The 13,342-nt window shown below is 47.1% G+C and overlaps 1 protein-coding gene and 1 long non-coding RNA gene across 2 annotated transcripts; one reads left to right on the top strand and one right to left on the bottom strand.

The window, feature by feature from the left end:
* The first annotated feature begins 1,511 nt into the window (after positions 1-1,511).
* Positions 1,512-4,003, top strand: LOC129386270 (uncharacterized). The gene is made up of 2 exons (XR_008613713.2): positions 1,512-3,561; positions 3,626-4,003. It is a non-coding gene; the product is annotated as an uncharacterized lncRNA (long non-coding RNA).
* Positions 4,004-8,403: 4,400 nt separating this feature from the next.
* On the bottom strand, positions 8,404-10,308 carry LOC126538240 (uncharacterized). The gene has a single exon (XM_050185125.1). The coding sequence runs from the start codon at positions 10,306-10,308 to the stop codon at positions 8,404-8,406; it is 1,905 nt and encodes a 634-aa protein (XP_050041082.1).
* Positions 10,309-13,342: the final 3,034 nt, after the last annotated feature.

Raw genomic sequence — 13,342 nt, 5'->3', positions numbered from 1 at the left:
CGAAGTGGAGCGTCCAGCGCGCTGCATAGCTGCAGTTCGTCGCGCTGAGTAAGCGAAACTTCGTGCCATGCTGACTGCTTCGCCTATCTTGAAGCTTGCTTGATTATCTGCGTTCGAAATTTCGGTATTTTGAACCTACAGTCCCGACAGCAGACCGACATAGCAGCAGGCATGGCTGGTAATTCACGATTCGACACCCAGCCACAGCGACAATTAACAATTCGACCGATGCGAAGTGGTGAAGTGTGTGCAAATGAGCACAAATGGTCGGGCTCATTCGATGACAATTCACTACTCCACTACGAGCAGCACAGGTTAAGAGAGTTAAATGCGCTCATCCTTGATCTCAAGCCAGCACGTTGAGGCAGCGCAGCAAGGCAGTATTGATTGCAGCACATCGATGTTCGAGCGCTGTCATTAAAAGCTACATCAAGCGAGCAGCGCACAAGCTCGCGCTACAGCGCGATTCGCACGCACGTGCGAGCTGACATGCATTGCATCAGTTTAGCGGCATGCAGTCAACAAAGACTGCAGGAGGCCCGCCGTTTGGCGGCATGTCGAAAGACCGCTGCCGTCGCGGCGCGTACGATCGTGCGCTCGAGCAGTTCGTACATCGCGGCGCGTACCGTCGTGTGCTCGAGCAGTTCCGTACACATGATGTCTGCTTATCGCTGCTGTGGATTCATTTATAGCACGCATTTCCTCGCGTTTGTGCGCCTGAATCTAGCAGCTAGCGTGCAAACCTTACCTGTAGTTCCACTTCGTACGCGACTCGCTTCACTTGCGATTGACACCGTGCTAAAACTTCGCCGCCTAATTCTTGAACGACGTACACGTATTCGGCACTGCATAATTTCTTGCCTTTACGCAGCGTGCCACCCCTGAAAAAATGTTCGGCGCCCGATATACGCAGCAGGCCGTGCTACACCACAACCGAAAGTGGCGGGTCCATATTGTAAACGTGCTTTCCGAAGCAGACGACCGAGCTTGTTACGACCCATTTCAGGACAGAGGGCGCTTTTTAGCACCTTTCTCGCAGTGCTCTCTGGGCCATAGAGTTAGTAGAACAACTCTAGAGGAAAAGCTGGGCCGGAAAAGTGGGAACCTCTAGGGCGCCGCCCTGTTGCTACTGGTCAATGTGGCCAGCGCAATTAATATTGAAAGAGCTGAAAACAAGTACAGGTCACCTTATGCTTTGTCATCTAAATACGCATGCCTGATGGCTTTATGAAGGTGGTTCGTTAATATTAAGTTTATAGAAAGCGATCGCTAAGTCCGTGACTTATGTAAATCGCGATGTACGCATTCATGCAATAAAGGATGACGCGAATTTCGGTTTCGAATCAGTTTTTTAGATGCGTAGTAGTTTCGTACAGTTTAGGTTTGAGGCGTTGGTTTGACATGCGATCGCGCGTCGACATCGGACGCTATGGCACACTCGTGCCTTATGTGCCACCGAAGCCCCGAAGTGCTCTGGCATATTATACCTTCACATGTAAGTAAACGAATGTATCTCCTTGTAGAGAATATCACGCGAGTAGGCAGCTCTTGTGGTGCATCACAATCGTTTGAGAAGCGTCACAGTAGAGCATTTTTCTACATGCGGAGCGGTGTTTTTATTTGCTGGTTTCCCTTCAGTAGGAAATTGCTGGACAGGCGGACCAGCGCACCGGAATTGTACTGGCGAAGCCACAAGCAACTCAAAGAATATGTTTAATTTAATTGTTGCACTTTGAACAATCATGCTTCTACTAAGGCCACAGCAGAAAAACAGCCATGATGCCGAGTATTTCTGTGCCACGAAGTAATCAAGAGGCGAGTGCCTAATGCGGACGAAATCGAGTGCATCGAGACTTAGAACGACAGAAAGCTGAGCTAGTTGGTAAGGATTCATTATGCAAAACAGAGGTGAGGCGTGCAGACAGGACACAAGAGTAGAGAAGTGGGCGGCGCTCGTGTTGTTTGCTTGTAAATACTCTACTCTTGTGTCCTGTCTGCACGCCTCACCTCCGTTTTGCATAACGAGTGCATCAACCCACATATTAATAGCGTAGGCGTTTTATTAACTGTGCAATATTTTGAACGCTTCCTTGCATGCAATATCATGTGGAATATCTTTCTTGGTCACAAATTTGTGCAGCGAATCTATTTGCATGACCGACTCCGGTCCTGTGGGACCATTCACTTGCCCTTGATGCTGAGTCTTTTACATGTATCCATAAACTGCAGATATGCACATGACATCCCTGCGAGCGTTTTCAAAATTCAGTTATTTTAGACAACAGGCACATATGCAATACTGACATAATCTCAAGTACCACTAAGCAGCTGGGGCACATTTTTGTTGACCATACTCGCAGGTAAAATAAGTAGATCATGTGGACAGCTCCAACTCATTTTCCTTAAATCAGTGTGTACAAGGGGTATGCAAAAATAATTTTTTTTTCTCGCGCACCGATTATTTTGCTGTATAAGCAAGAAAACCCACCACATTAGTGTAACATATCTTGTTCATCACACTAATATGTGCTTTAATTTACCAAGTGAGTTGAGTTACTTTTATGGCTCATTCAGTCATATCACACTGCAAGCTGCATTCATCAATCTTCAATTGGATTTTGCAAATGTTTAATGAAATATGTTTCCCTTTTATGCAGATATGCAATGGCAAGCCCTTCCGTGTGTTCCAAAGGTAAAATTTAAGCTCTAAATTAAAGAAGACATTTCTAGTCAGAAACAAGCAAAAATAGTGAATGCAGAGTATCAGAAGCCCAAGGTACAGAAATTATGAGAAGTGCCGAATGATTTTAAGGAAAGAGTCGTATTTGAAAATGCAAGACTCTTTAGTGGAGGTCAAGCAAGTCAATATAGGTAGAATACTCTGCAAAATTATGCGAGTGAGTGGATGTCAAACAATGGGTCAGAAAATGCGTTGTTTTTCTGCAAAACAAAAGCTGATTGTCATTACATAAGTCACTTTAGCATCATGAGACTGCTGCTTGATAAATTCAGAAATAAACCAAAAAACAAGACACGCAAAAATAAAAAAACCATTTAATGATGCTCTCTCCACACTGGGATAAATAAAACAAACACATCACATCTAATGTGGGCATATCAGACGCCTTGCGAAACAGTAAAGGAAAAATTCAGTTTCGAGCTATGGCACTTGCCGCATGGATGTGGGGGCCTTGCACTAATAGTGATAGTTACCACTGCATTTAGAAATTGAAAGGGTTCATGCAGACAAGGATGATTCTTTATATTTTTGGCTACCACGTCAAATGCCTCCACCAAGTGTTACAATGCTGCACGCAGCCATACTAAGGATCTCGCAGCAACACCTGCAGGCAAAAAGCAGAAGCAGTCAAAGTGCTGGTGTGTTCTGGACACTATGTTTGAAAACTTTTAGGCAAGAAGAGTGCAAGAAGCAGACATAACAACTGAATTTATTTCCATTATTCCCCATTTGAATGGCCTTTTCTTTTTGCTTAGACAATGCCTACGCCTAGCCACAGCAGCACCCTCATACAGACTCCGCAAGCCAAGAGGCAAATGCAGGTAAGAGGCAATAAGCAATAGCACTGGTATCGACATTCATCTAATTTCTTTTTATTTTGTTTAGGCAGCCAGCACACCTCGAACACCCACCTTGACTGCGGGTGTGTCACCCTAGTTGACAAGGAAACATTTGAGGGAAAGCGACAGGCAATGTGAACAGCCACTTCTCCATGTAAACAATACTCTTTCTCTCGGATGACTCCTACGCCTCGCCACGCCAGCACACTTGTGCACAAAGATGCCGCGGAGGCAGGTGCAGGTCAGAGGCAAGAAGCAGTGGCACTGGTGTCGACATTCACTCAATTTCTTTTTCTTACACTGAAGCAGCCAGCACACCACGAACAGCCACCTTGACTGCGGGTGTGTCTGCGCCTGTTGTACGTATGCTCATAATAAACTTCAGTAAACTTGAACTTGGTAATAAACTTGAAGGCAAATGGGACATTGATGCATTGTTTTTTTGAACATTTATTGCACACATACAATATATGTTATTATTTGCAGCGCTACAGAGCGTATTTTGAAGCTTCCCCCTATATTTTGCACCTTTAATTATGTATGTGTTGTATGGCCCTCAATGCAGTTCATGTTGTAGCAGCTGCTTTGTCTGTGTATCGCCACAGTGGCTTAAGCTCGTGATATCCACATACTTCTCTCACATATACAAAATAAAGTTCTATGTAGTCCTCGGTGTTACAACAAAAATGAAAGTAAACAATCCGATTGTGGAATTGCGTTTATTACAGTGATTCCTATGACAGTTACTGACACGTTGACAACTTGAACTGGTCAATTCGTCCATAGCCTCCTCTATTTTTCAAAAATAAAGTAGGCTATGATCCGTCATGGCAAGGAATTGTATGTATAAATAAAAAAAAAGGGGGGGTATGTGTGTGTTTGTAGTGGGGGGTATAGGATTAGGGCGGTACGAAAAAATGTACCAACGCCGTCCTCTAGGCCCATTCCGTTAAGGTACCGTAACAAAGCGTATTATGCATAAAGTTCATACAACCAACTCTGATATTACTACACACGCCAGGCGACGCGAGCTACATTTGCCATGACGCATTCGCGACTGCACCGGATGCCCTCCATATTAATCTGGTTAATCGTGCTCACTGCACCGAGGCAAATGAAAGATCATGGGCGCAGGTGCCTTTAAAGTATCTCGACCTTGCGAGGCACTGCTGCGCGTGCCAGGGGAGCTGTCCGTGCGAACACTCCCTGGCACACACCTGCCTCGGCGGCCCCAACCTACGTACCGTTCTGCTTCGAGCTTTGATCCCCCCACTGTCCCTTGGGTGCCCTGGAGATCCTGCGCCGCCTGCTTTATTATAATCTCAGGTGCTCTCCTGACGGAAGTCGGTTACATGTGCCCTACAGCTGGATCAGTACTTATAATAACATAAAAACCCGATCTATCATCGCGACGATAGATCGCGAAAGCGGGTTTTGCAACATACCGCGCCCGTGCGAAGAGAATTACGGAACGCCAACGAGGAATCTGACCAAAGCTTCGAGCTCGTAACCTCGTCGAGTGACGCTCCTGCAACAGGCGTAACCGCTGAAAACCGTATACCGCCGGAAACTTCAACAGGATCATCCCTCGGTTGCATAACTGCCACCTGTACGGCCAAGATGGACCACACCCACACCGTCCCGCAACATAGAATAAAGAACCAACTTATAAAGCCCAAACACACGGCGGCACGCGCACACATCACGACACTACAAGCGAGACGCCATGCTGCTACGCTGCTACGGTTGCCGGATTAAAACTGACTACTGTCACCAAGTCTAGCAAGCGTCTCAGGAGCTGGCAACGTCGGCGCGTAGCAACATGGCGGCGCTCTTGCGGTTCCCGATTTCAATGCATGGGCCCTATGGGTAGCTTGTCCTCTAGAGTCAGTATAGTAACTCTATGCTCTGGGCAATGCAAGAGCCCCATGGTCGCGCGTTTCTCCTTCCGCTAGCCACCATACTCCCTGCTGTCGGCTGTGTCTTGGCTCTGTTTGTGGCCGCGCGTTTGCGTTTTGCGCAGAAAAGCCATAGCGCCGTCTGCGGACGCCGTTCTACTCACCGATGGCGCGACGTCACTATGAGACCATGATGTCAGTACTCCTCGATCGGAGGGCGGGCGATTTGAACTGCGCTAGAGGTACGCGGACGCTTCAGAACGCATTTTCTCTTAAAATAAGTCTCTCCTTGGCACGAAACAAGCGTTTCGAGGTTTCTGGGATGGTATTTCAACAGTCCACGTTGACTTAATAGTAACCTTTAGTGTCCCTTTAAGGGCCGTTTATAGTCCGACGTTATCGGTGCGCGGGCGGGCGTCGTTCGCGGTCAGTCACGCTGCGTCGGTTGCGCTGCGCCAGCCGAGATGCCATCCCCTCTATACTTCAACGCGCGCGCCGTCGGCTGCTATCTTCGGAGCATGCGCAGACCGTTCGCCAAGTCGCGCGCCGTCCGCAAAAGCCGTCTGCGGAGTTGTGTTGGCGCCTTTTTCTTCGCGCGCAATGCATTGTGGTGCGAGAGTTCCGCCGTCTCCGACGCGCGAATGGCTCAGGAGCCATATCGGCGCCGGGCACGTCGGGGCGCGTTGGGAGCCGCCGGTTACGTTGGCTGCGCCGGTGCGCCCGACTATAAAGGGGTCGTTTTCACCGACGTGACGTAGCGTGCGCGCGCGCGCGCGCGCGCGGCCGTTACGTCGGACTATAAACGGGCCTTTAGTGCTTCCTCGGCATAAGGTAGCTCCAAAGCTACCTCCATGCGTCCTTACGCCGCTCCTGGCCCTGAACGAGCGCTTCACCTCACTGCTTAACCACGTGACCTTTGCTTGCGCATGCGCGCTGTCGCCCACATGCGGAGTAGCGCGATCACGGTACGTCTTGCCAGGCATGTTCGTTTCAGTCACGCGTACGGCATGAAAGCGTTGCTAGGCGCTGCACGACGTCGGCGTGCCAGCGTTGATGGAGCACATCAAGTTTTGCACTGTAATGCGCTACTTTTCTTAAGTTTAGTAAACAAAACTAGAAGAAATCGTCCACGCTTCTCTATATTAGCTCTTCAATTTAAAGCTTGTGCGACGATACAACATTTTTTATTGAATAATGGTGTTCGCGTAAAGTTTTTAAGAGATAATCTCGAACCCAGGCATGTGGCAACCGCTCCTTACGTGAGGACGGGTGAAAGGAGCTTTCAGAGTACGCTTGCTTCCTCCATCGGTCCTTTGCTTTAAGGAGGCCTCACACAAGGTTAGGAAGCGCTCGAAGGAAAGGAACGTTTCGTTGTTTGGGCCTTAGCGTTAACGCGATAGGCAGAAGGAAGGTCAATTCGGTCGCTGGTGCTGCCGTGCTTTCTCATTACAGCGCTTAAACCCTGAGGGTGCGCGGTTCGTTAGTAAAATGTGTTCATGTTTGCTTGTGCGCGCGTGACACCGTAATGTTTATTTAGCTAGTAAGCAAATGTTTACAAGATTATACAGCCGATAAAGCTACTATCCTTACTTTATAAAGCTTTTTACTAATTTGTAATGCTTCGCCTTTCTGGTGAAACTGCGACTTTTCAAATGTCACACTGAAGAGACATCAAATTCAAACATCGCGCTTTCTGAATGTCGACAAGCTCTTCCATTTCTGCATGACCAAAAAACCTTTGGATTGCGGTTTCAAACGCGAAGCTGCAGCAGCTAGACTGCAGCGTATGAAATACCAAGAATCTTATATCTTGTACATTATAACCTGATTCAAAAAGTCTTCAGTTAGTCTCGCATTCAGCTACTATATGCGGTTATAATATACTCTCTAGACACTTATATCGCCTCCAACCAGCCGGGCAGGAAATTGCGGTTTCGTCAACTTCCATTTTCTGTTTTCTTATTTACGCATTTCAGCTAAACTATGGTAATTTCTTCTATGATTAAACTGGATTCATGTTATTTATGTATAGTTTAACTTTGAGTCTGAAAAAGTGCTTTTCAATTTTAAAACGCAGTGCCAATTGAACCAACTCATATTGCCCCTGCTTTACGGCTTTATTGAACGTCAATTCGAATAGACATGAAATTCAAACATCGCGCTTTCTAAATACCGCCAAGCACTTCCATTCTCACATGACCAAATATTCTTTGGGTTGTGGTTCCACATGTGAAGCTTCAGGCTGTGAAGTACCAAGAATCGAACGATATCTCACCGCATATCACCTGATTAACAGGTCACCAGTTAGTCAAGAATATAGCTAATGCAGTTTTAATATACGTTCTGGACATTTTCACACATTTATGGGTGCATAAAAGGCGTTCTGTTGTCCCACACCATCACGTTTATGGTGTAGAATTGAAACTTTAGTGAGCACCAATGAAGGCATCTTCCTGCAATTTTTTTTCTGGTAAGTAAAAATGATCATAGCGCCGAAAGACGACCCGAAAAATGCATTATATCTTTCAAAGCTATCACTTTCAAATTCTCCTGTATCTCCCAAGGCTCTCAGAAGTATAGATAATTTTCAGCAACGCCTTTTATGTCCAAACGCCTACTTAGTCTTCCTTGTCCGGCGCTATAAAACTTTTAAAGCCCTAACCATGGGGGTGTTGCCCATGGGACAAGCAAACCCACCTTGGTTGTGTATATATTTAGAGTGTTGACAGGGGAAGCGGTGTCTGCTTTCTAGAAAACACGAATATCTGAAGCATCATATTCTACGAAGATAGTTGCCGGCATTCAAGATGAAATGATAAATCCTATAAATGCCGTATGGATGAAGGCATTGAATAAGTAACACGGGTGGCACTTGAGTTATTGTAAGGTTAGCGACAATGAAGTCGGAGCACTAGGCAGTGCCAAGTCAAAAGAACTCGCACTTTTCGGCTGGATTCATCGGTGAGCCGACTGGGCAGGCAAAGGCTTCCGAGAAGGCCTTCACATGCGGCAGGAAGTCCCCGCATTCAGGATGTGAGAGCCCTTCGGTCCAGCTACCATGGCACTTTGAGTAACAGAGCGACACGAAGAAAAGCCGGGATCCGGTCAGAGTAGGCAATCCTGGCAGACTGTCACTTGTCCCCGCGGTGGCAGATGCGTTGCCGAATGCCTCGAACAGTGGCTGCGTGGCGGCAGTGGAGAACGCGCCAAGTAACTTCGCCGGTGTGCTCGAGATTACTTGCAGCGAGAGGCCAGTGCAATTGTAGAATCTGTAGAGCGGGCTGTCTAAGGAGGTTAGGTGCGGTGCCAGGAACCACTGGCTCCATGTGTAGGCGAAGTGCGAGCCCACGCCCGCGTAGTTCATTGCCGGAATTCCGCGCGCACTGTAAAAAGGAAAATGGAACGCGTAGGGCATCAACGCGACCTTTCCGTCCGCGGATAGCGCCGCGAACGACAGCATTTCAATGGCCTTCGAGGCAAAGTGGGTTACATCCTCCCTGTGTGGAACGGCGGCTGCGATCCAGTTGTCGACCAAAGAGTCCGTCATGTCTACAGAGTTGCTACTTGACAACCCGGCATCCTCACTGTTGCTTTCGTCGAAGACGGCGAATGCGCTGACAGCGAAGTCGCGCTCGCTAACGGTCAGCATCTTGGCGACAGTGTCGTTGTCACTGTGAGGCCATTGTTGAAAATGACGTAAGAGAGATCTGCGAACGCCCCAGAGCACATTTGTAGCCTCGGCTCTAGTGGCACCATCCAACATGTAGTTTATCGATATGTTGAATGCAGCCGTTCCTGAGAGCAGGTAGGCCTTGCTGAAGCAAAAGGCGCTATGCCAAAGGAGAGCCGTTTTCACGCTTCCGTAATAGTTTGCGATCGTTCGCTGGTTGGTGTACAGCGCCGCCGTCTGGATGGTGTACCAGGAGAGAAACAGATGGACCTTTAACTCCCCAAGGTGGTTCCATAAGGCAAGGAAGCTGGCCACGTAGGTCGGGTTGGTGGTTTGAAATGAAACCTTTTTAGTGATGCCGAGAGAATGGAGCGTGGCATTCCAGCGTGCCTTCGTGAGATTCGGCACTGTTGTATACATGACCATGTCTATCGGCTGCGATTTTAAAGTGCCGTTTAAGAGACTCGCGTAGAGAACATAGAAAGCGAGCGATTCGGTGTTGGTGGTCTCTGTGAAACTAACACGACGACCAGCCTTTTTGCCATCCTTTGCGAATGCCAAGACTAAGGTGTCGAAGTATTCTCTGGCCATCTGTGGTTTCTGCAACAGCTGCAAGCGTTTCTTGATAGGTACCGTTTCTGTAGAGGGTCGCATGTCCAGCGTGATGGAGTCTTCGTTCCCGTTGGTAATGACGTCGACAGTGAACAGGACATTCCAACGGAGCTGTACATGGACGTAGAGGAACGTGTGCAGCAGGTCCGTGGCCGCCTCGTAAACGTCGGGCCACGTTATGCCGGCCGCGGCGAGGGCGCTCCTCACTCGTGGCATCTCGTCGCGTTCCCCTCGAAGCACGGTGATGCAGCTGCGGTAGAAGGCCGCCGAACGTTCGATGGCAGACTGGCCGTGTGGGGGAACAGCCAGGGCGCGCACGAAGCTGGACATACTATCGAACGTCGACATGAAGGCTTCCTCTGCCACCGAGAACTCGTGATTACGGCGCCAACCGTCACACACGTAGCTCGAGAAGTCCACGCACGGATCCACAGACTCGTTGATCGACTCTCGTAGCCGCCGGGCGTAGTGGTGGCACTCCTCGCTCTTGCAGCCGCCATGTGCGACTGCATGCTTTTCGCTGAGACCGATGAACAATACGATCGCCATGCTTGCGATGACCAAGAGTGGCACCACGGCAATGACGACTTTGGCTGGCCGCGATAGCTTGCTCCACTCGGAGACATGGGCGCGCGAGAGAACATTAATTGTTATGCGCCAAATAAGTACTGTCTGAACGAGTGTCATCATTGGATTTGTAGAGCAATTGTTCCCATGACATTAGCACGCCTATCACATCATGTACGCGATACTAACACCCTTTACCAGCACCATCGCTGTATTTGCAGACAGCTCTACAGCTCCAAATACGTGCTTGGTATCCTACTTAACGTTAGTGAGATGAGAGTATAAAAAATAAAGAAGACTGAAAGGATACGGAGGGCAACACTGAATCACTTATGTTCCAGCAAACTGTTACTTCAAGTAAGTATTCGAGTAAAGCATTGTAGGCATGGTTTTGTTAGCAGACTTTACACGGGTTTGGCCTATTTGGAATTTGCTTATCTTGAAAACACTTCCAGATAAACATTGCCCTTTCGCGCCTCCAGAGCGCTGTACCAAGACACAAGATGTATCAAAATATAGATTTCAACGAGGTAAAATGCAAGAGTTAGTCGTAGAGCAGGTAAAATTACCGGTATAGGCTCCGTTATCGCCAATATAGCTGAAAAGTACCCACGCTGCAGTATGTCGCTGTAAAGAGTGCACCGCTACAGATACAGACACGTTCAGGGAAAGCCGCCGCACGGTACACTTTTGGGAAACGTAGCGAGTTCGCTTGAACTAAACAGTGCTGGCCGCAGGTATTGGTGCCTGGAAGGCGGCGTTGGCGGTGTTCACAAGAAGCAAGAATTATTTGCTGGGTCAAAGTACTTCAAGTTCATGTCCTTTTGTTAATCACATGATGATAAGTACATTGGGTATGGTATAAAGGTGGGGCCCTATAACTCTCGTAGGAGTTGTGGAGGGGGCCCCTATGATATACGCTGTTATATAAACACAAGAGCACCATTATAATCGAAAATTACCCACATTGCATCAAACACTTCACGATCCCCTGACGTCAAAAAAAAAAAAAAAAGAAGAACGAGGACAGGTGAACCAAGTGTAGACGCTAACGAAGGAAGGTAGACGCAATCGCGCGTGAAATAAATACGAATAAGATGTTAAAATAGTAAGTAATAAACATGAATAAGAGAGAATGCAGAGATATAATGCACATTATCAAAACATTTGATTCACCAGGAACGTCAACCTTTTCTTCAGCGTCGGCATTTCGTTGACTCATCTTGATTTGATTCATATGGCGGAAAATAATTTATTAGCAAAGGAAATCAAGTACAAACTTCCCCTTCTAATTCCGTCGCCTACACCGATATACATATGCTACAGCACTGTGACGTCATGTAGTTTCTTCTAGTATTCGATTGCTTTCTTTATGGGTTGAATGTCTGCTCTCATTGGAATGCAATGTTGTCCGTTCTTGGATTTACGAACAACTGTCTGGAACCGAGCGGATGGTACCACATATATATATATATATATATATATATATATATATATATATATATATATATATATATATACATATATATATATATATATATATGTGGTACGATCCGCTCGGTTCCAGACAGTTGTTAATTGGTAAATCCACGAACGGACAAATGCAGTGCTGTCCGTTCTTGGATTTACCAATGAACAACTCTCTGGAACCGAGCGGATGATACCATATATATGGTATCATCCGCTGGATACGTATATATATATATATATATATATATATATACGTATCCATGAAACCTGAAACAAGGCTTTTTCGGCGATCTGTGCTGGAATTTTCTCTTTCTTCCGCTTGAGGTGTCATGTGAGAATGCGTCTTATTTAGACAGGTTTTCCAAACCAAAAACGGAACGAATGTTGTTTGATAAGGATTTAGAAGCAATGGAAGTTAGGCTCACTCCCATGCGACGTCTTCCAAGGCGTCTAGCCCGGAATTAGCGCTTTCTCGCACGCGTCCCCTTTATTTATGCTAACCACCACGTCTCGTTTTGACGCTTTGGCACGTAGAAGGTAGCTGAAGCATGCAGACGAGCTTGCGTAGAGCATGTCTTTGCTGTATATTAGAGTGCATTTTGCTGTAGTTAACAGGCAGCCACCAAATATAATAGTGAAGGCAAGTCTCTTTTTCTTTAATATAATTAACGTCAAGTGTCCTTCCAGCATTCAAAGAACACAAACCAATGGTTATATGATCAATGTTATCACCAAAACTGCATCTTAGAACCGTTGTGTTGTTCGCTGTTCTTTTCAATATCTCAACTAGACGTTTCTGGAAGCCTCCAAAATGCTCATTGAAGGTACTATTCATTAAAGGAGTGAGTCGGGCAGCATGACCGAGAGTCGTCAGGCGTTTACCCTGATTGTTGCGCAGGTAGTACTGGAAGTGCCTACAATCGATCACAAAAGGCGATAGCTAGGGATTTCGAGGCAGTTTGCGAGCCAATTAAGGCAGAGTTACGTCTACTTGCAAAGCGTTCTGTGGCGACGCTACTAAGTGAAGTGATTTTACAAATTGGCCAGTGGACAATCGTAAAAATTCATAGCGACCGTTTGCGCAGAACCCGCAACCTCAGGTCTCGTCGCGTGGTTACAAAACGGGTACTCCAGACACTACGTGCGCTATAGTAACACGGAGACAACAGGCGTGCTTATACCGTCGTTTGAGCGTGCCCGCTTGGTATATAAGTTACGCGACTTCTGTCGCCGTCGATCATGAAAAACTCTATTCCCATTAGGTTTGACATTCCACAGTGACGCATGTGGAGTAAAATACATTGCAGAAATTTATAAGTCGCTTGCCATGCAAGCTACATTGTGCAACAGGCTACCTTTCTCCCTCAAGTGCGGTCCCTGTACATGCCAAAACCACTACCGGATTACGAGGCACATCGTAGTAGCGGACTACGAATTAATTTTGACACCCTGGCCTTACTTATCGTGCACCTAGATCTAAGTGCACTAGCGTTCTTGTATTTCCCTCCCGTCAAAATGCGGTTGCCGTGGTTGGAATTGTTCCCGT

This window comes from Dermacentor andersoni, chromosome 3, assembly GCF_023375885.2.
Source record: "Dermacentor andersoni chromosome 3, qqDerAnde1_hic_scaffold, whole genome shotgun sequence".
Classification (NCBI taxonomy): Eukaryota; Metazoa; Arthropoda; class Arachnida; order Ixodida; family Ixodidae; genus Dermacentor; species Dermacentor andersoni.
This window is presented reverse-complemented; position numbering and strand designations above follow the sequence as displayed.

Coding starts and splice junctions, on each gene's coding strand:
- LOC126538240 (XM_050185125.1), bottom strand. CDS start 10,308: ATGGCGATCGTATTGTTCATCGGTCTCAGCGAAAAGCATGCAGTCGCA.